General features: G+C 57.2%; 2 protein-coding genes across 2 annotated transcripts in view; both read right to left on the reverse strand.

The window, feature by feature from the left end:
* LOC136303562 (uncharacterized) overlaps positions 1–27,374 on the reverse strand; it is a gene marked incomplete at its 5' end in the record, with an annotated part of 1,177,971 nt that overhangs the window by 141,846 nt on the left and 1,008,751 nt on the right. Inside the window, 2 exons of the mRNA XM_066207196.1 lie at positions 19,611–20,934; positions 23,482–24,839. Of these exons, the coding sequence (XP_066063293.1) occupies positions 19,611–20,934; positions 23,482–24,839 (2,682 nt within the window). The remainder of the gene's footprint in view (positions 1–19,610; positions 20,935–23,481; positions 24,840–27,374) is intronic.
* Positions 7,619–10,151, reverse strand: LOC136303542 (serine/threonine-protein kinase pim-1-like; the record flags this gene model as incomplete). The annotated part of the gene is made up of 6 exons (XM_066207183.1): positions 7,619–7,622; positions 8,524–8,677; positions 8,924–9,100; positions 9,318–9,684; positions 9,864–9,914; positions 10,035–10,151. Coding segments are annotated over 6 exons (870 nt in total), but the record flags the coding sequence as incomplete, so codon positions are not given.

Genomic DNA, 27,374 nt, shown 5'->3' on the forward strand with positions numbered 1-27,374 from the left:
AGACTCCTGGAAATGCCCCCATGACCCCACCAGTCCGCCCCCAAATCCTCCTGGGTCCCCCCTAAGCCCCTCACGGGGATTCCTGGGATTGTCCCCATGTCCCCTCCTCCAGGACTCTGGGGTTCCACCCTGACCTGTCTGTGCCCGCCTGGTTTCTTCCACAGCCCCCCCATGATAGTGGGGGCAGGGGCCGAGTGCTGGTGTCCCCCTGCCTGCAGCAGATCCAGGGGTGAGGGAGTTCAGGGGAGCCCTTCGTATTTTGGGTCCCCTGGGAATTGGGGTGACCCTCGGGGTCCCCCAGGATCTCCCTGAACACGCTGACGCTGCCCAGTGAGAAGGTTCGGACCCGGCACGGGGTCCCAGCTCTGTCACCTGCCCTGCCCAGGTACCCCCCAGCCCCTCCCTGGGAACCTCCAATCTCCCCGTGACACCCCAACCTGCCCTGGAACCCCAAAAAAATCCCTGGGACCCTCCAAAAACTCCCCAAGATTGCAAACGACCCGTACGAACCCCCTAAACCCTCTCAGGACATCACAATTCCCATGGGACCTCCCAACACGCCCCCAAGCCCCCTTGAGCAGGTTTATACTTGGCACGGGGTCCTCATCACCACCATCGGCATCACCCAGGTAGCCCCAGACCCCCCCGGGACCCCCAAACCCTCCCGGGACCCCCAAGACCCCATAGGGGCTCCACTACCGGAATCAACGGCAGTGGTGTCGCCCTGCCAAGGGGAGTTAAAGCGGCGCCTGACTGTCGGGGGTTCTTAAAGCCGTGATGGTGGGGAGACCCCCAAAAATCCACCCTGGGGGGCACTCTCCCATTTGCTGCACTCGAGGGAGCCCCAGACAATGACGGGTCCTGGGCTGAGCCCCCCACTCAGCCGGGGCTGTGGAGGGAACTGTGGGCGCTGGGACAGGGCTTGGGAGTCCTGGGGTTTACTGGGGGACCCCGACTGGGAACTCCCTTCCCGCTGTCCCACCTCCCCCTATCCCCCCCTCTCACCCCTTTCCCATTGTTCCCCCAAACCTCCGCTGCCCCCAGCTCGGTTTGGGGGTGACCCACCCCTTTCCCATCGTGTCCCGGCCCGGCCCTGCTCACCCGAGAGCTCCCGGCCCGCGGCCGCACGGACGGAGGAGGAGGAGGAGGAGGAGGAGGGACAGAGAAGGAGGAAGAGGAGGGATGGAGGAGCTGGAGCCGGCAGAGGAGGCACTGCGTGACTTCACTGCTCTCTGGATCTGCAGCTCCTTCGCCCGGGGACCATCGCCCCCGTATCCTGTGGGTGACCGGGGAGGGGGAGCGCGCCCCAAATATCCTGGGCGGTTTTTTTGAAGCGGGGAGGGATGTTTGGAGCTCACAGAAAATATATTTATGGCTCCCGGGGCTTTTTTCTGTCGGGGCTGGGCAGCTTGATGTTTGGATCTGGCAGGGCTCCAGAGCTGAGGCGCAGATGCCCCTCAAGGGGACATGGGGGGTCCCCGGGAGGTGTTTTTGGGGGGTCCCGGTGGCGGTGCCGGCAGAGCCCCGGCGGGAGGCGGGTCCCCCCGCGGTGGGCTTGGGCTTCCTTAAGTTGGTGCGTGTCTCTTTGGTGCTGACCCTGCCCGCCAGCTAAACCCTGCGGGCCCCATAGAACCAAAGGTGCCCTGGGAGCCTGCAGGGCCTTGTGGAGCCAGGGGACCGCAGTGACACTGTGGATCTCCTCTCTTCACAACTGTTTTTCAAACTGCAATATCAGTAATTGCTGCCACGCCATAGGCTTAAATAATCCACTCTGTTCACTATTGTTTCAAAGGATGACTTTGATTTCTCCTTGACAATCTGCATCAATTCCTTCTCCCATGACATCAACGCTTTTCAAGGCCAAGCTCCAGTGAGCAGTTCTCAAACCTCCAGTGTCCTGGAGAAATCTGAGTTCCTATTCCTGTATTGATAACTCTCATTTGCTTCTGATTTGTCCTAATTAATTCTAACGCATGAAGGTCCAGCCCTGCAGCCTCTGGGGTGGCCCTGTCAGGGGCCATCACACCCAGAACAATTTCCCCAGAAGTCAAAGTCTCACTGTGCACGGTTGTATTCGCAAACTGGGCGCAGCTGTGCACATCCAGGGGTTTCCATTTCCCCACTGGGTCCATTGTTAAGGGTATGGAGAACATCTGTGGGATGGGTTCTCCATCAGGACAGGTTCCCATCTCCTGATTTATTCACCTGCTCCTTCAACTGCCCCTTTGTCTGTTTGATGATCCTGCAGCTTGTGAATAGTCTGGTACATGAAAACACCAGCAGTCCAAATCACTGTATTTTCACAGTAACAGACAAAGCATTCCACACCACAGTATCAGCAAACCCCATAAAAATCGCCAATTTCATCCCTTCCTCCTTTATTCCTTGCAAGCAGTCTCACAAAGTTTAGCACTGACATTTGAGTCGTGGCCAATGCTTTTCTGTAGGGTATTTAGTGTCACATCCCTGAGCAGCCAAAGGTGGCAAATCAGTATTGTCAGCATTACTGCACATTATTATTATTGTTTCACATATAAAGATAGAGATATAGATAGAAACATAGATTTAGACATAGTGGAACACGAGGCTGGTGGGTTGGAGACAGACACACCACACAGTATCTTCTTGAGTTCTGACCAACAGCCACAATTTATTGGTCCAAGCTCCCTTTTATGGTGAGTTTGAATTTCCCGGGCTTGGAAAGCCAACTGGTTGGGAATCTCTGCACTGCCCACATCTCTGGCCAGGGGTGTGTCTGCAGCCAGGGCTTGGATGGGCTTGGCTGAGCTCTTTGTTCCCCCGGGGACTTCTAGAACAAGCCAGGTCAGCCCAGTTGGGTCTGTTATGATCAGACTCATTATGCCCAGCTGTGAACCAGCTGGACCCTGCTACATCTCCTGCCTTTGCTTTTATTAAAATGCAGATTGTTTTCCGTTATCCCATTTGCAAGGGCCCTTTTGCAGACAGGGTAACACAAGACAGCATGGGTTTAATTGGAAGGAGGTTTTGACAAACTTAATTCTGCTCAGCCAGTGATGTGTCCCATGTACCACTGGAGCTGCAGCACTCACTCCCAGGAGCTGTCAGGCGAGATCACAATCTTCCGGGCTGGCATGTTACAGGTTAACTGCTTATGGTTCCAAACTACAACTTAACACTAAAACAAGAAAACGTTCAACTTTTAAAACCCTGAGAAAAAACAATTAACAGAATTAACAAGATTAACAATTAACAGAAAAACAATTTGTAAACAGAAAAAACCACTCTGTAAACAGAAAACCAGTTTGTAAACAAACAGAATCCTTAAATGCACCGTCACTCTAAGAGTCCCAGCTCTCCACGAGGTCGGTGAACAAGCTGTTTCCAGCACTGTTCCACACACGGCTCCACACCGTCTGTGGAGGGGCCACCAGGAGAATGCTGCTGGTGGTCTTGGACAGGACGTAAGGTAGGACAGACACGTCGGGCAGGTGCCCAAAGCGTTCCAGTGTCCTTGCAAAGCACTTTGCAAGGCTGTACTGTTAGCAAAACACCATTAGAATTGCTCTTGTGTCACGCAGACAAGACAACTTTTGAAGCATCTGTAGCATTCAACTGTAAACACCTGCGACAACATTTGATAATTAACTGTGCAGTTAGTTCAAAGACGGTGGGTGCCGTCTTTTTTGCTTGATGAGGTGGAAACATTCATTCTGGAATGTGCAAAGGATCAGGCCAGCGTGGATTCCACTGCCCAAGAACACCAGTAGGATGAAAACTAACAATGAGAATAAACACAGTGATCCACACCTCTGGGCATATCCGGTGGACTTGTCTGTTGGTGATAGCTTGCTCTGCTGTTTCAACAGCAGCTTTTGCCTCTCGGATTAATTTTGTGGGGGAAGTTAATTCAGAGTCACCCTTTAGGAGGTCAAATAAAGGTGCTAGTTGAGAGTCAGTCAGTCCTAGGTAAGGTCTGACCCAGTTGATGGTACCCAAGAGTTTTTGTGCATCGTTTAGAGTTAGAATTTTGGTTGGAAACGGAATTGTTTGTGGCTGTATGGTCTGGTTCATTATTTTGAGTCCCCAATATTTCCAGGGTGGTTGCTGCTGCACTTTCTCTGGTGCTACTTGCAGCCCAAGTGGTTTGAACGCTTGCAACAGGCTTGGCTGAATCAGTGAGAGTTCTTTTCTGGTTTGGGTTGCAATCAAAATGTCATCCAGGCCATGGTAACAGTATGCCCCTGGAAACTGTTCTCTCACTGATCAGATTACCTGAGCAACACCCCACTGACACATCGTGGGGCTGTTTCCCACGCCTTGGGAAAGTTCTTTCCATTGGTAACGTTGCACTGGTGCAGTGTTATTAATAGAAGGCACGGTCAAGGCAAACTTTGGGGTATCATCTGGGGGTAATGGAAGAGTGAAAAAACAGCCCTTTAAGTCCACAGTCAGGATGTCCCAGGAGGCAGGCAGCATTGTGGGACATCGATGGCACACCAGGCTGCAATGTGCCCATTCTCTCCATCGTGGAATTGGTTTTTCTCAGGTCATGGAGTAACCTCCACTTAGCAGATTTCTTTTTTATAACAAATACTGGGGTGTTCCAAGGGCTCATAGATGGCTCTATGTGTCCTTGAGCCAGTTGTTCCTGTACCAGGGTTTTTAGGGCATCTAAGTCTCTCCTTTTCAAGAGACCACTGTGGTACCCACTCAGGCTGAGTAGTGAGCCATTTCAGAGCCAGTGTGGGGTACTTTACACCCTCTAATACAGTGGCCCCTGTCAAAAATCTGTTCCCACCTCAGCCCACTCCAGAGCCAGAGAACTCTAGGGAAGGGCTTCCCATCCGGGAATTTCGGATAGGACTGATTCCTCACCTTTAGATTTAAAAAGTGTCATTTTGTGCTGATCCGGCCAAGCTATGCCAATTTTGTTTTCGCAGTGGGCAGGCTCAGCACCAAGGACACAGACACCACCTGAGGGAATCAGTGAAATTTACTACAGTTCAAAGCAGCAAAGGAGCACAGAAGGAGCAGCTCAGCAATGCAGCCAGCCGTCACTACCACGGATTGCCCGCAGTGATTGAGAAAGATCCATCACCAGTTACCCTCAGCCTTTCCCATCACCCACACCCACACAGCAGCTGGGGAAGCTGTCACAGCCAAGGACTGCAGAGCCTCTCCCGGACACTGGGAATTCCTGCAGCTGCCTCCAGCCACAGCTGAGGCTCCAGCCTGGCTGGGAGAGGGCCCAGCTTTGATAGTGCTGAATAAACAAACTGCCAGCAGCACTCCTAGTGCAGGAACATCTGGTTGCATCCTCCTCTTGGGTTTCTCCCAAAGCCTGGCCAGGGCCCAAGGAGGAACCAGGGGAGTTGCCTTTGACCCTACAGCCCCGAACAAGGCCAGATGTCAGACTTCATGGCCTTGTCTGGCTTCTAAATACAGAAAGGTCAATACATGTTTCACTAAGGAGAGGATGCATCTATTACAACGCTAATGACGGTGCCTATTTTGTTAACGAGCAGATACAAAGATAACCTTTGGCTGGAAGGTTCATCGAGAGGTCACCTTTGGCTCAGGGCCGCTTGTTCAGGCCTCAGTCAGGCCTCTTGTCCAGGCCTTGGCACTTCAGGCTTTAGTGCTGGGCTTGACACTGCTGGCTTAACACTGGGACTTGATGAGCTCCCAGGTCTTTCCCAACAGAAAGGATTCTGTATTCCCATGATTTTATCTGCTGGATTCAGTCAGGTCCATGTTAGCAGCATTACTTTGGTCAAAAAGTTCCCTCTTGGTCAGCTCTTGTGGCCTAAGGCTTCAGCTCCTTCAGCTCCTGGTGCTAAGCTGCTCACGCTGAACGAGACGACTCAGAGAGAAGAATACAGTTCATCCAGTTCCTTCTGGGACACTGAGAGGGGAGGGTGTGCAAACAGGAGCATTGTCTGGTGTCCCCTCCTCTCTGCCCTTCACGCCTTTCAGCGCTTAGAAACAGCCGAGAGCTTTCTCCAAGAGTGCGATGAAGCAGCTGCTCCTGCTCCCAGGTCCGGCTCTCTCCAGTCTCTGACCTTGCCTGCTTTTGTCCCTCTTGCTGTGCCCTCTGTTCCCCCGGGGCTCAGTGGCTGCTGCCCAGGACTGTGGAAGTGGCACAGATCCAGGGGTCGAGACCCTCCTTTCTCTGCCCTTGCAGCTGCCTGCTCACAGCAGCCTTTTCCATCGGGAAGCTCCACGTGGAGAGGGAGTCCTCACCTCTGTTCCTTGCACAGCCCCCAGGAGCCCAGGGCTGCCATCTCAAGTCCCTGCGGGCCCTGAGGGCTCCCGGGTGCCTCAGGCTGCTGTGACACCGCTGCCCACGGGAGGGAACAGTGGCGGGGGCTGTGCTCAAAGTCAGCTCCATGTGCTGCTGCTGCTGCTGCTGCTGTGGGGGTCGTTTGTCCAGCCCTGCCCCAGACTGAGGGATCGGATCCAGGCCCTGCTGCTGCTCCCTGGGGATCAGGCACAGTTTGGTTGTCGCCGTCAGGGCCAGCAGAAGCCGTGGCCGGAGCAGCGGGTGCTGACAGTGCCCCGAGGCCCGGGGCCGGAGGTGTTCCTGTGCTGGGGGCTGGCCGGAGCTGCCCCTTGTTCTCCCTCTGCCTCCCGCAGAGCTGGGCCGGGCACAAGTGGGGCAGCACAGCAAACAGGGAGCCTGCCAGTCTCTTCCAGCCCTGTCTGCTCAGAGTTTGGGCCTTGGAGCTGCAGGTGGACACAGGCAGCTGCTCCTGCTCCCTCTGCGTGTCCCCGTGTTCAGCAGTGCTGCTCCATCAGTCTGTGCCCAGCAATGGGGAAAAGCCTCAGCCCTGCAGGGCCAGGAGCTGCCGGGCTCTGCCTGGGGAGCTGCTCCACACGGGAACCAGCAGCAAAGGACATTCCTTCCCTAGGACAAGTTTTCTATTAAGGAAAGAAAAAAAAAGAAAATTAAAAACAACACAGAAAAAAAGTGGAAGATAAAAACAAAACCCAAGTGCAACGTAGTAAAAATACTTTATAGCTTTGGATAAAGAGATAACTGAACTTTTTCAAATGAGATCTCCGTTATTTACTCCATAAATGTGCTGATGGCATGGATCCATCCTGCTGACCTCAGCAGCCTTTCAAAAAAGATTTTGTGGTTTGTTTCCAGTATTATCTTAAATTGTGATTGAAGCAATAGGAAATTGCTTTGTGCCCCGCCAGCTCCAAGCAGGACTGGGAATCTAAACTTTGCCAAACCCCAAATCCTTTACAAGACGACCTTCCTTCTCACCCTGTGAATGAGCTGCACATTCCCTTTGAAATTGTCAGGGGTTTCGTAAAGACGCAAAGTCCCACTTACAGCTTTTTGCTCTGCTTGAGAAGTGCAGAAGGGCAATTCTTCATCCATCCGCTCCAGACTGCACTGCCTTAGGAACGCCGTCCACTCGCCAGGTTTTGCTCACTTGTGGCACTTCTGGAGGAGGAAGAAAGGGCAGTTGCACGATTCCAGCCAAAAAAGGAATGAAGAGCGGGGCAGACAAAACATCCTGTGGAGATCCAGGCGTTCAGCTGGAACTGTGGAGTGCTTGGGTTCTTGCCAATTGGATGTGGATCCCTCACTGCAATCTCTTGGCCTGCAGGAGAGTCTCACTCACCTGCAAAAGCAGAAAGCTCACTCGGTGGGCTCCGAATGGGCTGGTCTGATGCAAAGCTGTCAGAGCAATGTGAGGGCAGAGCCGGCCCAGCCGTGCCTGGGGCTGAGCCCAGCAGAGCCCTGGCAGAGCCCAGAGCAGCCTCAGCACCCGCAGAGCCCGGCTGGAAGGAGAGAAACCAGAAAGTGCCCGTCAGCCGAAGGCTCCTGTCCCCTCGTCCCGAGCGCCCGCAGTGCCCAGGCCACGCTGGCCGTGCTCAGAGCTGGGCCCAAAGCTGCCCATCACTGCTGCCTTTGGGGGCAGAGCAGGAGGGCAGGACACGTGCCCAGCCTGCAGCCGGCCACGGCACATCCAGCCCTCAGCAGCTGCGCAGAGCCAAAAGGCAGCTTGACGGCCGAGTGAAGAATCTGTGGCGTCTGCCCCAGCAAAGGGAGGAACCTTTGGTGCCCGGCCAGGCCGTGCCATGCCCACATCTGGGAGCATCCCCCCAGCTGTGGACTCACCTGCAAATTGGGCCCCAGGGAGCGTGTCTGAAGAAGGTGCCAGAATCCAAGTCGATCATCTTCAGCTGCCGGTGGCCAGGTCGAGGAAGAGCTTGGCATCCTTGGGGTTGTCCTTGGTGTCTCCAGCAGCAGCCCCACCTGATACAGCTTCTCCAGGGGCTCCTCCTTCCCTGGGGGCCAGACCAGGCTGTCAGTGCTCTGCCCAGGGCCCCAGGCACCAACGAACCAGGACAAGCATAACTAGGGTGGATGGTGGCCACCAGTGCTTGCTACACCAGGTCTCCAGCTCCGCCCCAGCACAGATGTTCCCATCTGGTCATCCCTGCTCAGAGCTACAGGCAGGACAAAAACACTCTGGTTTTCTTTAGCACTGATTGCCATGAGATGTGTGGAGCTCTTACCTGTCAGGTCTTTGGATCAAACTGTGCACATGGACCTCTCCCATCTTCTGGGGCAGATGAACACCCTGCAGCCAAGGATCACTGAAGAGGTCTTCTAAGGATGGCCTGTCCAAGGGTTGCATGGACAAACACCTCCTGATAACATTTTGGCACTCTGAAGAGAGAAACCAGAAACCAGCAGTCAGTTGGAGAAGGATCCCGTCTGCTTTGCCCCTCCATTCCCGTGCCCAGGCCATGCTGGGTGTGCCCAGAGCTGTGCCTAGACTTCCCCATGGATTCTCTGTTTGGAGGAGAGCAGGACATGTGCCACCTCCTCAGCAGCTGCCAGAGCAGGCTGCTCATCAGCCTGCTGCTGTCTCCCAGCACCGGGATTCCCCTGTGCCCAGAGATGAGGACCCACCTTGAGAGAGCCATCGTGGGAACAAGATGCGCCCCCAGATGAACTGCTGGCCCCTCCTGAACGGGTGCTTCCCCATGACCAGGTGGTACAGCAGGAGGCCCAGGGACCAGATGGTCGCTGCCTCGCCGTGGTAGCGTTGGTGGTGGATCCACTCTGGTGGGCTGTAGGGCAGGGTTCCTATGGAACACAGACGGAGTTCATCAGGGGATGCTGCAACTCCTAAAGCCTCGCCCCGGCATCCCTGGGCGTGTGGGGGCTGGCCCCCTCCCGCCCCCACCCAAAAGCAACTTGGCTCAAGAAATAACGCCGCTCCTAGCAGCGAGAGGGGGAAGCCGCGGTGCTACAGCCAGGCTGGGCCGTGAGATGCCCAGGAACATCCCCTGAGAGGGCTCACCTGCAAATTGCCTGTAGGCTGTGTCTTGGAGGAAGGCGCCACAGCCAAAGTCGATCAGTTTGAGCTGCCCGGTGGCCAGGTCGAGCAGGATGTTCTCGGGCTTGATGTCGCGGTGCAGGACCCCGCAGCTGGTGCAGTGCCGCACGGCCTCCAGCACCTGGCGGAACAGCCCCCGCGCCTCCTCCTCCGGCAGGAACCTCCGCTCCGCCAGGAAACCCGAGAGGTCCTGGCACCGCTCCGGACGCTCCAGCACCAACAGGAAGCCGTTGGGGAGCTCAAGCCACTCCAGCAGCTGAATGATGCCACCACATCCAGAGGACAGCCTGTCCAGCAGCACGATTTCCAGGGGCGCACGGGCGCCGTTGGGCTGCCGAAGGACCACGATGCCGTCAGTGGGGCTGAGGCTGTGCCAGGGCTCGGGAACCCCTCACCCAGCCCCGGATGCTCTGGGCCCCCCGTTCAGCCCACGCCCGCTCTCCCTGCAGGGCTCCCGCCGGCTCTTCCCCTGCCGGGCCCCAGCTTCTCCCGCCGGCCCCGCTCACTCACCAGCTCGCCCCAGTGCTGGACGCGGGCCCGGGGCACGCATTTGATGGCCACCTGCGAGCAAAGGCCAGCAGCGGGCTCAGCTCGCCGCCTGCCCCGCCGCGCCCCGATCTTCTCCTCCTCCTCCTCCGCCCTCCTCCTCCTCCTCCGCCCGCCGCCAGCCCCGCCGCTCACCGGGGCGCCGTCCGAGAGCCGCGTCCCCGAGTAGACGCTGCCGAAGCCTCCGCGCCCCAGCAGCGAACCCAGCCGGTACCGGTCCTGCAGGGCCTCCCGCGCCTCCCCTGCGGGCGACACGCGGCCCTCAGCGCTCGGCCCGGGGCCAGACACGGCCCCCGAGCGCCCCCCGAGCGCCCCGGGCCGGGCATCCCCACCCGCCCCGGGCCCCGGCGGCTCGAGGCCGGCGGCTGCGCTGCCGAGCGGCGGAGTTCGGGCCGGGGAAGCCGCGGCGGAGGCGGCGGGAGCGGCCGCGCCGCGTGTGTCCTTAGCGGGGCCCGGGAGGAGCCGGGGTCGGGGCCGGGGCCGGGGCCGGGGCCGGGGCCGGGGTCGGGGCCGGGGCCGGGGCCGGGGCCAGGCTCGGGACAGGCGCAGCCAAAGCGCAGCGATGCCGCCCTGGCCCCAGGCACTGATGCCCGCCCAGCACCGCCACAGCCAGCACCGCCAGAGCCGGGCGGAGCCCAGACCGCGGCGGGACGCCCGGGGCCGGGGGCGGGCCCGGGGCATGGCCCAGCCCTGCGGGGGGAGAGGGAGAGGCCGGGACGGGGACGCCGAGAGGGGCCGGGGGGGTCGGGAAAGGGACACCGGGAGAGGCTGCGGGACACCGAGGCAGAGTGCGGGACAGCGGGAGAGGGAGAGGAGGAACAAGAGAGGGACGGGGACGGGTCGTAGACGCCGTAGACTCGCTGCTGCCGCTGCTGCTGCCGCTGCCGCCGCTACAACTGGAGCCCTGGGGCCGTTTGTCCGCGTGTCCGTTCCACGCTCCAGCCCCGCGCTCCCCGGGGGCAGCCCCCGAGCCGCTCCAAACACGGCAACTTGGCCGTGCTGAGCCCACATCCAGAGGCCTGACTCCTGCGCCGTGGCAGAGGAATTCCCTCGGTCGCTGCTGTGCATTGTCCCTGCTGAGGCTCAGACACTGTCAGGACACATTCCCTGCTTGTAGGATTCGTGCCCGACCCAAGCACTACGCTTATGTCTCCAGCCTTACTTTGCAGCAAAAACAGGGGAAGGCAAACTCTGTCTATGGCCCATGGTATTTTCGAGTGTCTAAAACTCACTAAGTCATCGATCTGAGAGGTGAGACCCATTTGGAATTAATGGCACGGAGAAGTAGTGCAACACGGAAAAGGGAAGCATAGAAATAAATAGAGGAAAAGCTCTTGGTTTATTTCTTGCGTTTTCATTTCACTTCTGGAAAGCTGTTGCAGTTTTCCAGCAACTTTCACCACAGTCCCAGCTGCTCTTTTCAAGAACCTTTGGTGGAGAACGAGGTCGAGCTGCTGGCACAAGATGCGCCACCAACTGCAGCTTCTCCTGGATTTCCATACTGAGTGCAGCACGACTTTTGCAGCAAAGCAGGACAAATGTTTGGAAAACTTTACGATTTGTCCTTTCTTTTTTCCTTGTGGGCTGGGGAGTTGTGCCATTGGTAAGGTTTTCCTTGTTACTGTTTTAATCCAAGAAAACAGGAGGTGGCACCAGCACTTGTTGGGGAATGCAACCCTGACTGAATCCAGAGACAGAATCTCCCTGACACTGTGTGAGCTCCCCGGGCTGGGCTCAGCTTCCTGCTGGGACTCTGCAGAGAGCTCCAGCTGGGATCAGCAGCAGCTGGAAATACCTCTGGGCATCTCCCTTTTCTGCTGCTCGCAGGAAGCAATGAAGTGAGTCAAGAAGTTCTGGTTTTTCTTTCTCCGGGTGCATTTTTGCATTGTGTTTGACACCCCAGCGGCAATTTTTGTGATGGCCTCTCTAAGTTGATTCTATTTCAGCAGCACCAGCAGCAGGGCTGTGTTGGAGCGCTGCAAATGTGGCCTGTGTGGCTTTAATTCCCCTCGACTTAGTGCCCGGGGACTTGGGAGCATTTCAATCTCTTCTTTGCACGGTGCCTTCAACAGAAAGACTGAGTTCACTGTCACAAAAGCACAGCGGGTAGCAAGGATGGAAAAAGGCAATTGCAGTTGTCCTGATAAAATCCAGTCGGCAGCCAGAGGGGTGCAGCAGCAGCCGCGATCTCCAATTACCAAGGCAAAGGCAGCAGCAGCCTCCTGCCGTCACCTCGGGCTGAGTGAAACAGTGCTGAAAACAGCGCTGGAAGCCGACCCTTCCTTTCTCTGGAGGCTGGGTCGGGGCAGCACAGGCGGGCCCTGAGCAGTCTGGGCTGTTGGCGGGTGAGCGTTGCTCCAGGCCGCAGTGGAGCCGGACAAAGGCCTTGGAAGGCGAGGCAGGAGCAGGTGGGAAGGGGCCGGCGCTGCTGCTGCTCCTGCCCGGGAGCCCCGGCCGGGCCGGGCCGGCGCCCGCTGCGCTGCGGCTCCTGCTGCTGCCAGAGCCGGGCGGGCCTCGGGGACAGGGAATGGACACGGGGGGACAGCAAAGGCCGGCGGGGCTGCGGGGATGCTGGTGCTGGGGCCAGCGCCGGCACGGAGCTTCGGCCGCAATTGACCCGGAGGGAACCGCTGGGCAAAGGCTCCATTTCAGCCTTTCTTTCCTCACGGCTGCGAAACGACCGAAATAAAAGGAGAACCAGCAGGGCCCGGCCCCTTCTCCTTCGGGAGGAGCTCCACGCCTGGGGCCGGGAGGGGCCCTGAGGGGCCGGGAGGGGCAATGAAGGGCCATGAAGGGCTGTCGGGGGCCAGGAGAGGTTCTGTGTAGCCAGGAGGGGTTTGAGGGGCCGTGAGGAGCCTCAGCCCCGGCAGCAGCGGGGTCCCACCGTGTCCCCAGGGCAGGGCAGCCGCGAGGGGCCGCGAGTGCAGACGTGGCAGCAGAGCGGGCTTGGGGCACCTCCGGGAGGGGATGAGAGCCTTCCCCAGCTCCAAACCACACCAAACCCACCACTAACAGGGTTTCCCATCTTTAGAATCCACTGGCAACTTGGAGTCCACTGAACCGTTTAATCCCAGTGGAAAGTGCAAGGGAATTTTCCTAATGACTTACATCCAGCCTTGGTTAATCGTGTCTAAGATGTAAAAATCTGACCAGTGAAAAGTAACACTAATAAATAATAAGAACAATAGCAAGAAATAAACTCCCAGATCCCAACACTCAGCACCACACCGAAATGACCAACCTCATTTTTCTTTACTAGCACAAGGTTCATGAAAACAAATGCTGTTAACTTTCTCCACCTCACATCTTCCCCACCAGACAAATGAGGCCGTTTGCAGTGTTTAATACAAGTCACAATGGAGGGCTGGAGGGAAGAACGGGGAGACACTACCAATTTACATGTCAAACCCAGCGGTCCAGCTTCAACGTGGAGAGAATAAAATGGAATGGGGGCAGGGGCTGGTCAGATGTTCCTCTAAAGGATGGCAAAATCACCTCCAAGTGAACAGGAGGGGAAAATCAATCCCTATAAACCACCCAGGGTGTTCAGGGACTCAGCTGTGAGGAGCTGGACATGGACAGAGGCATCTGGAACAGTTCTTTCCTCAGGCTGAGCTCTCCAGCCTGGCCCTGAAGTCAATCAAGTGCTTTCCCAGAGCATTCCATGGTTGCCAACCACCCTTCAAGATGTGGCTCACAGGAGCAGAGAACCTTTCTCAAGGTTCTGAGCTGAAAAAGTGGCAAGAGATGCCCAATTCAGAGCTCTGTTTAAAAACCTGGAAAATAAAAATCAGTTGAACTCTGAAGCCCAGCGGTGGCTCCCAGAATCTCAGAGCCAAGGGGAAACGGGAAAGGCTTTTTACAAGAACCAACGCTGAAGAGCTCCCAGATGAATGTGTGACATTTTGAGAGGCTTCCAATTTTCCAGTTTCCCTTGAATTGTTGAAATTGATTTTGCCTTTGCCTCCTCTTGCACTAAAGGAGCCTCATTTCAGCAGCCAGGAAGGCAAAGCTCATTCCTGGCCCTTGCTGCTGCTGTCCGTGCAGCATTTCCATCCCTCCCGTGGCCTCTTCCCTCAGGGTCCCCAGCAGCAGCAGCAGCTGCCGGAGCAGCACATGGAAGCTGCAGATGGAAGTGCTGCCCACCCCAGCCTGAAGCTGCACAAGGATCCTGCTGCCAGGAACCCCAATATTCCCTCCCAGGGGCCCTGCAAACAGTCACCAATTTTCAGAAGAGCAGTGTGGACAGCAGCTGCACCTGGCTGTTATCCTCTATGAAAGGAAGAAAAAAAGACCTCAGCATCGGCTGCTCGGGGCTCAGCTGGGCGTGAGCCTGCAAACCCACAGGGCACCAAGTCTTTGGTGGGCACACAGTGGCCGTGGCTGGGGGCACAGAGCCTTGCATGGTCAGAGAGTGGCAGGAGCACCGCAACCAGCTGCAGGGCGACAGGGCTGGGTCTCAGCATGTCCTTGTCCAAAACTGCAAAGCTGAGCATCACGGCCGTCATCCTGACTGACTGTTCATCTGTGTCCCGCAGGAGCTCCACAAAATGTTCAGTCAGGGGCCACACTTTTTTGGCCTGTGAGGAACACAAGTCGTGAAACGCCGCCCTGGTGCCAACAGGGCCCAGAGGCCAAAGGCCTGTCCCGAGGTACTCGGGCAGCCGAACCAGGAGGCAGGAGAGCTGGGAGCAGCTGCCTGAGCTCTCGAAGGCCAGCCAAGCCCAAGCGACTGCATTCCCCAGCTCAGCTCCAGCCACTGCCCCCTTGTCACCATTGAGGGAGGGATCCTCAGTGAGCTCGAGAAGGGCCCTGAGCGCAAGGTTACACCTTTCCCTGCACTCACTCCGCAGGTGCTTTGGGGGAGCGCCAGAGCAGCCGGCTGGCAGGAACATGGCAGCTCCCCGGGGGCTGCTTGTGGCCTCTGACACCCAATTCCTCAGGGCTTCCCACCAGCCCAGCCCCTCAGAGTCTCCCCCAGCCCGGCCAGCCTGCCCGGCAGCAGAGGCGCAGCCCCACAGCAGCTCCAGAGGAGCCCGATCAAGAGGCACCGCGGAGCCCTCAGCAATCCGGCCAGCAGCACACGGGCAGGAGGACACAGACGGCGGTTCCTGGCTGGCACAGGGCTTGTGGCCATCTCCAGGCTCCGGCCTCGCAGGGATGCCCACAGCTCCGGCCCCCGCCCACGCGCTCTCTCGGCAGTGCAAAGGCTTCCGCAGGACCACCGAGGGCCGAGGGGCTTCTGGCCATTTTCCCTGCAAGGCTGCACGCCTGGGCAGCTTGCTGAGCACAAAGCACCCTTTTCCCCCTCTTCCCCTGTGCACCCAGGGCAGAAAAAGAAAAATCCTGGGAGTCCGTGTATTGTAACACATATCCTATATTTATATACTGAAGAAAAAAAAGAAGAAAAGAAGAATCCTTTAGAAGAAGAAAATCCCCGCTGGCTCAGTTGGCCCCAGCAGGCAGAGTGTCCCAGATCAGCTCTCCGCAGAGCTCCAGCAGCGCAGCCAGCCCAGGCCCGACAGTCGAGGCCGTGTCTTCCGTGCCCTGCGGAGCTGATCTCGCAGCTTCCGCAGGATGGAGTACGGAGCTCTCTGGACTGCCCGGAGGACCAAGGCTGTTTCAATGGCCAGGTTTCTGATGGCAGGGCTGCTGTCATCTGCCGTGTCTTCAAGGGCTGCAAGACAGAGGAACACGGGGCCATAGCCCTGATCAGCAGGGACCCGAGGAGAGCCCCCTGCCAGGGCCAGCCCAGCCCGCTCTTGCCATGGCCACGAGGGAGCAGGGACCAAGGGGATTGAAACATTAATTTTGAAGAATTACAGACTTTAACTGGATATTGCTGAAGTAAGACAGATAGACTTCCCTTTTGATAAGCAGAAGCCGGATTTAAGGAACTGATAAATCATGGGGCCTGTCAACTTATGTTTGTGTTTTCTGACTAATCAATAGGCTTCAAGAAGCACAGTAAATTCATAAATGAAATTCTCCTGGGAAAACAGGATTCAGTCGTCACGCAACACTAAAAGGTTAAAAAGTCAAAGCGAAGAAGACTCACTTACTTCATCATTTTGAGACCCCGCCCCATAAAAAAGACCACCGACCCATTTCAAAGAACAAACCACGCATGCTTAATAGCTTTTGGCTAATTACCATAGGGAGCGGGGAATGGGAGGTACTAAAGTCATGAATATACATTTGTGTTTTGGGTATTCAATCCTTCTGTACATAAAAAGACCCTGTGATCTTCTGTGAGCGCGCGTGTGTTCGGGAGCTATCCCGCACGCTGCCCGGCGTCGTAATTAAACATTCACTTTCTAACTCTAAACTGCTGGAGAGTCTTTTGTCTGTCGTTGGATATCGGCATTAGGGCGATATTCCTATTTTTTTTTAATAATTCAATAGAACACCCCAAATTGCCCAATTTGGACCCCAAATTTCCAAGAATTAGCTGTATAGAGCCAAAATTCACAAAAATTTCCTTTATGGGCCCCAAAACTCCACTATAGACGTGCCAAGACTCCCCCAGACCCCCTTACATCCCATGCAGAGAACCCCAGATCCCCTATAGGGTCCCCCAGGCGCCCCCAGACCCTCTATCGAGCCCCTACATATCCCCTCAGACCCCCCTGGGGACCTCCAGACCCCCCCAGACCCCCCAAATCCCCCACAGACACCCAGACCCCATTTAGGGACGCCCGGACCCCCTTTACGGACCCCGCTGGACCCTCTACAGAGCCCCCAGACCCCGATAGAGCCCCTAGACCCGCCCAGCCCCCTTTAGGGATCCCCAGACCGCCCTAAAGCCCCTACAGACCGCCCCAAATCTCCTGCAGATCCCCCATAAAATCCTCTAAGGAGACTTCCAGGTCCCCCCAGACTCCTATAGATCCCCTAGAGATCCCCTATAGATCCCCTATAGATCCCCTATAGATCCCCCATTGCCCCACCGTAGGTCTCGGACACGCCGGAGCCGGCTCGGGGGACCCGGAATAAAGATGGCGGCGCCCGGGAGAGCCACCTCTGGGTAATGTACGCATGCGCTCGAGGGAACGCGCCAGCAGATGGGCGGGGCCCAAGGGAAAAGAGGCGTGGCCAATGAAAGGGCGGGGAACGAATGGAACGAGGCGGGGTCAGAGAAGGGCGGGAACTGGGAGGGGAAAGGGGCGGGGTCCTGGAAACGGCGGGAATTCTGAGGGGAAATGGGCGGGGTCAGGGGAACGCGCGGTCCTAAAAGGGCCCGGTTTGGCTTAAAATCACCCAAAAGACCCTAAAATCTCCGGCACCGAGACCGACACCAGAAACGGCACCGAGACCGAGACCGACACCGGAACCGAGACCGGCACCGCTCCGGGACCCGCACTGTGGGACCGACACCGAAACCGGCACCAGAACTGGTACCGGAACCAAGACTGAGACCGACACCGACACTGGGACCGGCGCCGGGAGCGCTGCGGAACCGGCACCGGCACCAGGACTGCTCCAGGACTGCGGCCAGAACCCAGACCGGGAGCGCTCCGGGATCGAGACCGAGACCGGCACCGGAACCAGCACCGAGACTGGCACCGCTCCGGGACCAAGACTGGGATTGGCACTGGGAGCACTCCGGGACCAAAAACGGCACCGGCACCGCTCCGACACCGAGATTGAGACCAGGACCGAAACTGGAACCGGCACTGGCACCGAGACTGGCACCGCTCCGGGATCGAGATCGGCACCGCGACCGGAATCAGCACCGGGAGCGCTCCGGGACCGAGACTGAGACCGAGGCCGAAACAGGGACCGGGATCGGACCCGGAATCGCTCCGGGATCGGCTCCAGGATCGCTCCGGGACCGCCGCGTTCGCTCCGGGGAGTTTTGGCCGCGCCCCCGGGCGGGACTGGGAGGGACGGGGAGGTTGCCCTGGGCCGGGCGGGACCGCCTCGGTTCGCATCGTTCCGAGGCGGCCACCCCGCTCCAGATGATCCCAGTCTCTATGGTTCTGATCCAGATGGTCCAGCCTGTGAAATCCCAGTCCATGTGATCCCAGTCTGTAAAATCCCAGTCCATGTGACCAAGAACTCTCCAAGTTTGATTTACTCTCAAACCACATCCCACCCACCCAGCCCCACACAATCCCGATCCCAACATCCGCCCACAAAAATATCCCCAAACTCAGGAACCGCCCCCGGGATATTTGGGGCGAGCTCCCCCTCCCCGGGCACCTGCGGGATGGGGGCGATGATCCCGGCGGTGCCGCCAGTTCAGGGAGCGCTGGAGCCGCCGCTCCCTCCGCTCGTCTTCTCCTCCCGCTCCTGCTGCCGCAGCGCCTCTTCCTCCCTCCCTCCTCCTCCTCGCCCGGGCCCGGGCCCGGCCTGGGAGGGCGGGGCCAAGGAAAGGGCGGGAACTGGGAGGGGAAAGGGGCGGGGCCAAGGGGACGCGCGGTCCTAAAACCGCCCGGGTTCGCTTAAAAACGCCAATTGTGCCGAAAATCCACCGTAAATCCACCAGGTTTAGCTTCAAATCATCCAAATGGGCCAAAAATCTCCGGGAACGGGACCGGGACCGGGACCGAGACAAGATCAGCACCGGAACCCGGAGCAACACCAAGGCTGAGACCGTCACCGCAACTGAGACCGGCCCCGCACAGGCACCGGCACTGGGACCGACACCGAAACCGGCACCAGAACTGGTACCGGGACCAAGACTGAGACCACGACCGACACTGCGACCGGCGCCGGGAGCGCTCCGGAACCGGCCCCGGGAAGGCTCCAGGACCGCGGCCAGAACCGAGACCGGCAGCGCTCCGGGACAGACCGAGACCGGCACCGGAACCAGCTCCGAGACTGGCGCTGATCCGAAACCGAGACTGAGACCGAGCCCGAAACCGGGACGGGGATCGGACCCGGAATCGCTCCGGGACCGCCGCGCTCGCTCCGGGGAGTTTTGGCCGCGTCCCCGAGCGGGACTGGGAGGGACTGGGAGGGACTGGGCGGTTCCCCGGGGCCGGGCGGGACCGCCTCGCTTCGCATCGTTCCGATGCAGCCATCCCAGTCCATGTGATCCCAGTTCGTATGATCCCAGCCTCCATGGTTCTGATCCAGATGGTCCAGCCTGTGAAATCCCAGTCCATGTGATCCCAGTCTGCACAATCCCAGTCTGCACAGTGCCAGTCTCTAAAATCGATGCTGTTTTACACCACAACGACACAGATTCTGATCTTCAGAAGGCTGAAAATGACTCCTTTAGTTTTTCGGAATGTGTCTCCCTTAGTATTTTACACAGACCAATCTGATTGGTGACAAAAAGACAAACCTCGTCAATCACATTGGTCAGAGCAGAGGGACATCAAGAAGAAGTCCCTCCTAGGAAAAGGAATGAAAAACAATGCTACAGTTCTTAGAAAAACACTCCTCTTGTTTACAGAAAATTCCCTGAGAAAAGAATTTCACAAAACCAAAAGATCTCAGGCACGAAAGCAGGGCTACAATCTCTCTTGGCTTTTGCAGTACAAAGAGAGGGAGAAGAGAAAATAATTAAGGTCTAATCAAAAGGATAATCGGCAAGGTGACTTCCCAACACGGAACACAGGGAATGTGGGTCACCGGGGCTCTGCCCAATGGGGCTCCTCCAGTGGGGGCTGGAGCTGGAGCCGAGCTCGAAGCTCTTTCTGCACTGGGGGCACTGGCAGGGCTTTCCTGATGGTGCCTTTGTTGGTGTTGGGTCAAGGCTGAGCTCTGTGAGAAGCTCTTCCCACACTGGGGACACTCTTGGGGCCTCTCCCCAGTGTGGATGCGCCGGTGGATGATGAGGTTGGAGTTGTGCCTGAAGCCCTTCCCGCAGTCGGGGCAGCGGAAGGGCCTCTCCTCTGTGTGTGTCTGCTGGTGTTCAAGGAGCAGGGTGCTGGTCACAAACCCCTTCCCACACTGGGAACACTTGTAGGGCCTCTCCCCAGTGTGGATCCTCTGGTGGATAATCAGGTTGGGTGTGTGCCTAAAGCTCTTCCCACATTCCCCACATTCGTAGGGCCGTTCTCCTGTGTGGATCCTCTGGTGGCTGATCAGGCGGCACCGCCAGCTAAAGCTCTTCCCACATTCCCCACACTCAAAGGTTCGTTCCCCAGCGTGGGTCATCTGGTGATGGATCCGGTTGGACCCCATGCTGAAGCTCTTCCCACATTTCTCACTCTCATTGAGTCGTTCCCTGGTGTGGATCTTCTGGTGCTGGATGAGGTGTGAGCTCCGCTTGAAGCCCTTCCTGCAGTCGGGGCAGTGGAAGGGCCTCTCCTCTGCATGTGTCTGCTGATGTTCAAGCAGCAGGGTGCTGGTCACAAACCCCTTCCCGCACTGGCAACACTTGTAGGGCCTCTCCCCAGTGTGGATCCTCTGGTGGAACCTCAGGCTGCCGCTCTGCCTGAAGCCCTTCCCACACTCCCCACACTTGTACGGCCTTTCCCCAGTGTGGATGTTCTGGTGCTGGATCAGGTGGATTCTCTGGCTGAAGCTCTTCCCACATTCCCCACATTCATAGGGCCGTTCTCCTGTGTGGATCCTCTGGTGGCTGATCAGACGGCACCGCCAGCTAAAGGTCTTCCCGCACTCCCCACACTCATAGGGTCGTTCCCCGGGGTGGGTCCTCTGGTGATGGATCCGGTTGGACCTCACACTGAAGCTCTTCGCACATTCCTCGCTCTCATCGAGTCGTTCCCTGGTGTGGATCTTCTGGTGCTGGATGAGGTGTGAGCTCCGCTTGAAGCCCTTCCTGCAGTCAGGGCAATGGAAGGGCCTCTCCTCCGTGTGCGTGCTCTGGTGCACGAGGAGATAAGTGCTGGTCTGAAACCTCTTCCTGCACTGATCACACTCGTAGGGCCTCTCCCCACTGTGGGTCATCTGCTGACGGATCAGGTGGGATTTATGGCTGAAGCTCTTCCCACATTCCCCACACTCATACGGCTTTTCTCCGGTGTGGATCCTCTGGTGGCAGATCAGGTGGCACCGTCGGCTGAAGCTCTTCCCACACTCCCCACACTCGTAGGGTCTCTCCCCAGTGTGGGTCCTCTGGTGGCGGAGCAGGTCGCTCTGCCAGCGGAAGCTCTTCCCACACTCGGAGCACTTGTGGGGCTTCTCCCCATCACGAAGCTGCTCATGGACCACCAGCTCTGAGCTTTGGCTCCATCTCTGGCCGCCTTCCCGGCCCGGCCTGGCTCTTTCCTCCTCACATCCTCGCCAGCTGCGTTTGCAGCCCCTCCTCCTCAGGGATCTCCGGCCCTTTTCCTCTCCGTTGCATTCCTGCGCCGTGGAGCCGCTCAAAACGGCCTCTGCCACGAGCTTCTGCCGCGGGGATTTGTCCTCCCTGCTCTCCATGCTCGGCTCCCTGTCTGGGGGAGGAAGGACAAGGACAGGATGGGATTTGCCTCCGTGTCACAGGGAAGGGGAAGGAGATCCCCCGTCTGCTCGGTGCCCGCCCTCCCCGGGCTGCGGCGAGTCCCAGGAACCCAAAAAGCTCCCCCCTCTTCTGTCTCCCCACCTACGGATACTGGGAGTGACTGGGCTCATACTGGGACTGACTGGGCTCATACTGGGACTGACCAGTGTTATAAATGCATATTATAAACTTGGCTTTTTGCAAGATGTGTTCTATATGGTTAAGAATATTGTGTAATGATATAAGGTTTTTTAGTTCTGCTATTAGTAAAGAAAATTAGGCATAGAGGTACTAGATGATATAGTATGCTTAAACTATCTGTTTGGTCGGGATAACATCTAGTGAACATGTAAAGGAGACTCTGCTATTGAGATACCAACTATCAGCATCTACCATCTGAAGAAAGTACGGACCAAGGCTCAACCTGGAGGTGATAAGGAAGACACAGCCAAGAAACACGCATGCCCTAAAACAGCGGACCCAAGGAGGGACCATGCAAAACAGTTCCCGGAATATGGAAACTAGTTTATGGAAAAATATGAACATTCAACAGGTTGATACAATGGCAATGGCATTTAAAGAATGACTCTGATACAGCAGTGTGGACTTGGCTAAATGCCAAGTCAACCGGCCAAACGTACTTAGCTTTTTTTTTTTTATCTCCTAACTGACTCATTTTCTATTAAACCTGTTTCTGAAAATTTACATAGAAAGTGAACCTTGTTTTTCACAGACTGGGCTCATACTGGGACTGACCGGGCTCATACTGGGAGCAGCCACTGCCGGCACCGGGACACCCCAAAAACACCTCCCGGGGAGCCCCCGATGTCCCCCCGAGGGGCATCTGCTGCTCGGCTTTGGATCCCCGCGAGCTCCAAACATCCCCCCAACAAGCCCCAAACCCAAGGACCCCCCGGGATATTTGGGGCGAGCTCCCCCTCCCCGGCCACCTGCGGGATGGGGGGCGATGATCCCGGCGGTGCCGCCAGTTCAGGGAGCGCTGGAGCCGCCGCTCCCTCCGCTCGTCTTCTCCTCCCGCTCCTGCCGCCGCAGCGCCTCTTCCTCCCTCCCTCCTCCTCCTCGCCCGGGCCCGGGCCCGGCCTGGGAGGGCGGGGCCAAGGAAAGGGCGGGAACTGGGAGGGGAAAGGGGCGGGGCCAAGGGGACGCGCGGTCCTAAAACCGCCCGGGTTCGCTTAAAATCGCCAATTGTGCCGAAAATCCACCGTAAATCCACCAGGTTTAGCTTCAAATCATCCAAATGGGCCAAAAATCTCCGGGAACGGGACCGGGACCGGGACCGAGACAAGATCAGCACCGGAACCCGGAACAACACCAAGGCTGAGACCGTCACCGCAACTGAGACCGGCCCCGCACAGGCACCGGCACTGGGACCGACACCGAAACCGACACCAGAATTGGTACCGGGACCAAGACTGAGACCACGACCGACACTGCGACCGGCGCCGGGAGCGCTCCGGAACCGGCCCCGGGAAGGCTCCAGGACCGCGGCCAGAACCGAGACCGGCAGCGCTCCGGGACAGACCGAGACCGGCACCGGAACCAGCTCCGAGACTGGCGCTGATCCGAGACCGAGCCCGAAACCGGGACGGGGATCGGACCCGGAATCGCTCCGGGATCGCTCCGGGGAGTTTTGGCCGCGCCTCCGGGCGGGACCGAGCTGGGAGACTCGGAGCTTCCCAAGGCTGAAAATGACTCCTTTAGTTTTTCGGAATGTGTCTCCCTTAGTATTTTACACAGACCAATCTGATTGGTGACAAAAAGACAAACCTCGTCAATCACATTGGTCAGAGCAGAGGGACATCAAGAAGTCCCTCCCAGGAAAAGGAATGAAAAACAATGCTACAGTTCTTAGAAAAACACTCCTCTTGTTTACAGAAAATTCCCTGAGAAAAGAATTTCACAAAACCAAAAGATCTCAGGCACGAAAGCAGGGCTACAATCTCTCTTGGCTTTTGCAGTACAAAGAGAGGGAGAAGAGAAAATAATTAAGGTCTAATCAAAAGGATAATCGGCAAGGTGACTTCCCAACATGGAACACAGGGAATGTGGGTCACCGGGGCTCTGCCCAATGGGGCTCGTCCAGTGGGGGCTGGAGCTGGAGCCGAGCTCGAAGCTCTTTCTGCACTGGGGGCACTGGCAGGGCTTTCCTGATGGTGCCTTTGTTGGTGTTGGGTCAAGGCTGAGCTCTGTGAGAAGCTCTTCCCACACTGGGGACACTCTTGGGGCCTCTCCCCAGTGTGGATGCGCCGGTGGATGATGAGGTTGGAGTTGTGCCTGAAGCCCTTCCCGCAGTCGGGGCAGCGGAAGGGCCTCTCCTCTGTGTGTGTCTGCTGGTGTTCAAGGAGCTTGCTGCTGACCCGAAACCCCTTCCCACACTGGCAACACTTGTAGGGCCTCTCCCCAGTGTGGATTTTTAGGTGCAAGCTCAGGCTGGCTCTGTGGCTGAAGCCCTTCCCACACTCCCCACACTTGTACGGCCTTTCCCCAGTGTGGATGTTCTGGTGCTGGATCAGGTTGATTTTCTGGCTGAAGCTCTTCCCACATTCCCCACACTCGTAGGGCCGTTCCCCGGTGTGGGTCCTTTGGTGGAGGATCAGGTGGGAGCTCCGGCTGAAGCTCATCCCACATTCCCCACACTTGTAGGGCCTTTCCCCAGTGTGGATTCTATGGTGAAAGATCAGCCTGGACCTCAGACTGAAGCTCTTCCCACATTCCCCACACTCATAGGGTCTCTCTCCGGTGTGGATGCTTTGGTGGCTGATCAGACTTGAACTCTGGATGAAACTCTTCCCACATTCCCTACACTCATAGGGCCTCTCCCCAGTGTGGATCTTTTGGTGTAGCCTCAGGTTGGCTCTCTGCCTGAAGCCCTTCCCACATTCCCCACACGTGTACGGCCTTTCCCCAGTGTGGATGTTCTGATGCTCAGTCAGGGTGGCTCTCTCTGTGAAGCTTTTCCCACATTCCCCACACTCGTAGGGTCGTTCCCCTGTGTGGAACATCTGGTGGCGGAGTAGGCTGGACCTCTGGCTGAAGCTCTTCCCACATTCCCCACACTCGTAGGGCTTCTCCCCAGTGTGGATCCTTTGGTGGAAGTTCAGGTTGGCTCTGTACCTGAAGCCCTTCCCACACTCCCCACACTTGTACGGCCTTTCCCCAGTGTGGATGTTCTGGTGCTGGATCAGGTTGATTCTCTGGCTGAAGCTCTTCCCACATTCCCCACACTCGTAGGGCCGTTCACCTGTGTGAATCCTTTGGTGGCAGATCAGGCTGTTGGCCTGGCTGAAGCTCTTCCCACACTCGGAGCACTTGTGGGGCTTCTCCCCATCACGAAGCTGCTCGTGGACCACCAGCTCTGAGCTCTGGCTCCATCTCCGGCCGCCTTCCCGGCCCGGCCTGGCTCTTTCCTCCTCACATCCTCGCCAGCTGCGTTTGCAGCCCCTCCTCCTCAGGGATCTCCGGCCCTTTTCCTCCCCGTTGCATTCCTGCGCCGTGGAGCCGCTCAAAACGGCCTCTGCCACGAGCTTCTGCCGCGGGGATTTGTCCTCCCTGCTCTCCATGCTCGGCTCCTTGTCTGGGGGAGGAAGGACAAGGACAGGATGGGATTTGCCTCCGTGTCACAGGGAAGGGGAAGGAGATCCCCCGTCTGCTCGGTGCCCGCCCTCCCCGGGCTGCGGCGAGTCCCAGGAACCCGAAAAGTTCCCCCCTCTTCTGTCTCCCCACCTACGGATACTGGGAGTGACTGGGCTTACACTGGGAGCAGCCACTTCCAGCACCGCGACTCCCGAACCCTCTTCCCGGCCATCCCGCCCCTCCAGCCCCTAACGGGGTCCCGGCAATCCCAGGCGTTCCCCCGCCTCTCGGGGTCCCCGCTTTGCGGTTCTGGGCTCTCCTCTCTCTGGGCTCCCGCTCAGGGAAGCGGCGGCTCTCCCGGGCTCCCCAAACCCGGTGTTCCCCCGCCCCCCGCCCCGGCTCTGCCGACACCGGGACACCCCAAAAACACCTCCCGGGGAGCCCCCGATGTCCCCCCGAGGGGCATCTGCTGCTCGGCTTTGGATCCCCGCGAGCTCCAAACATCCCCCCAACAAACCCCAAACCCAGGGACCCCCCGGGATATTTGGGGCGAGCTCCCCCTCCCCGGGCACCTGCGGGATGGGGGCGATGATCCCGGCGGTGCCGCCAGTTCAGGGAGCGCTGGAGCCGCCGCTCCCTCCGCTCGTCTTCTCCTCCCGCTCCTGCCGCCGCTGCGCCTCTTCCTCCCTCCCTCCTCCTCCTCCCCCGGGCCCGGGCCCGGCCTGGGAGGGCGGGGCCAAGGAAAGGGCGGAAACTGGGAGGGGAAAGGGGCGGGGTCAGGGACAGGGCGGGAATCGTGAGGGCAATGGGCGGGGCCGAGGGGACGCGCGGTCCTAAAAGGGCCCGGTTTGAACGAAAATCATTCAAACGGGCCTGAAATTGTCTAAAGAAGCCTAAAATCCACCCTTACACCGATCAGGTTTGGCCTCAAATCACCCTAAGAGGCCTGCAATCCCCACAAAGTGGCCTAAAATCACCCAAAGGGCACTAAAAGCCACCCTATAGCCACAGGGTTTGGCCTGAAATCAGCCACTTGGGGATAAAATCATCCAAAGGGGTCTAAAACCAGCCAATGCGGCCTAAAATTGCCAAACGTGGTTTCAAACCCACACAAAATGGCCAAGAATCCCCTCAAATCTCCTAAAAGGCTGTGAGATCCTCCCTGAAAATACCGGGTGTGGCCTAAAATCAAGAAAATGTACCTGAAGTCCACCCTAAAATCTAACAGATTTCAACTAAATTCACCCAAATGGGACTAAGCCCCACCGAAATGGGCCTAAACAACATTCAAAGGGATCAGAAATCCCCCCTAAAACTGCCCAGTTTATCTTAAAATCACTCAAATGGGACTAAACCCCACCAGATTTTGCCTAAAATCAGACAAAGGGGCCAAAAATCCACACTAAAAGGCTCAAAACCCCACCCTAAACCTGCCCAGTTTGGCCTAAAATTACCCAAACCCGCCTAAAATCTCCGGGACCTGGACCCAGACCAAAATCAGCAGCAGAAGCGGCACCAGCACCAGGAGTGAGACCGACACCGGATCCGAGACTGGCTCCGAGAGCGGCACCGCTGCAGGACCGGGACCGGAACCGACAGCAGCACCCGCAGCGGCGCTGCACAGGCACCGGGACTGCGGCCGAGACCGGGACGGAAACCGGCACCAGAGCTGCCACCGGGACAAGACTGAGACCGGGACCGCAACCGGCAAAAAACGGCCCAAAAGTCACCAAACGCGCCCCTAAAGAGACCGACAGTGCCTGAAAGGTGCCGGAAAATGGCCACAAAATGGCCCCCAAATGACCAAAACCTGACTAGAAATGCCCCTGAAATTACAAAACATGTCTCAAAATGATTCAAAGCGTGACCAAAAATGACCCAAGAGTGACAGAAAATTGCCCAAAATGCCGCAGGATGGGGGAGAGCCCGGAGAGACACAGAATTCCCAAAAATTTTTAAAAAAATCACCCCAAAATTGCATAAAAAAGGAAAATTATTTTTAAAAAAATCCTGAAAAAACCCTCAAAATAGCTCAGAAAAGAAAAAAACCCAGAAAATGCCTGCAAAACTTCCAGTAATATTCCCAAATTTTCCCAGACTACCCAGAATTTCCCAAATTCCCCAAAATTCCCCAGAAATTCAACCAAACTCCATCAAAAATCACCCAGAAAATGAAAAAAACCAAGCCAAACAAACCCTTCAAATGCTCAGAAATATTTTTTAAAATCCCTCAAAACTCCACAAAAATTCCCTGAAAACTCCCCAACTCCTCAGATTTCTCAAAATTCCCAACATATACCCCAAAGAAGCCCCCAAATAACAACAGAAAACAGTCTAAAAATGCAAAAACACCACCCCAAAGTTCCTAAAAATATTTTAAAAATCCCCGAAAGCACCCAGAAAGTCCCCCAAAATCCAAAGAAAATTTCCCGAAACTTCCACAAACTCACAGAATTCCTGAAATCCTTGACAATTGC

This window comes from Chamaea fasciata, unplaced genomic scaffold, assembly GCF_029207755.1.
Source record: "Chamaea fasciata isolate MVZ Bird 193981 ecotype frontalis unplaced genomic scaffold, bChaFas1.0.hap1 SCAF_37, whole genome shotgun sequence".
In the NCBI taxonomy this organism is placed as follows: Eukaryota; Metazoa; Chordata; class Aves; order Passeriformes; family Sylviidae; genus Chamaea; species Chamaea fasciata.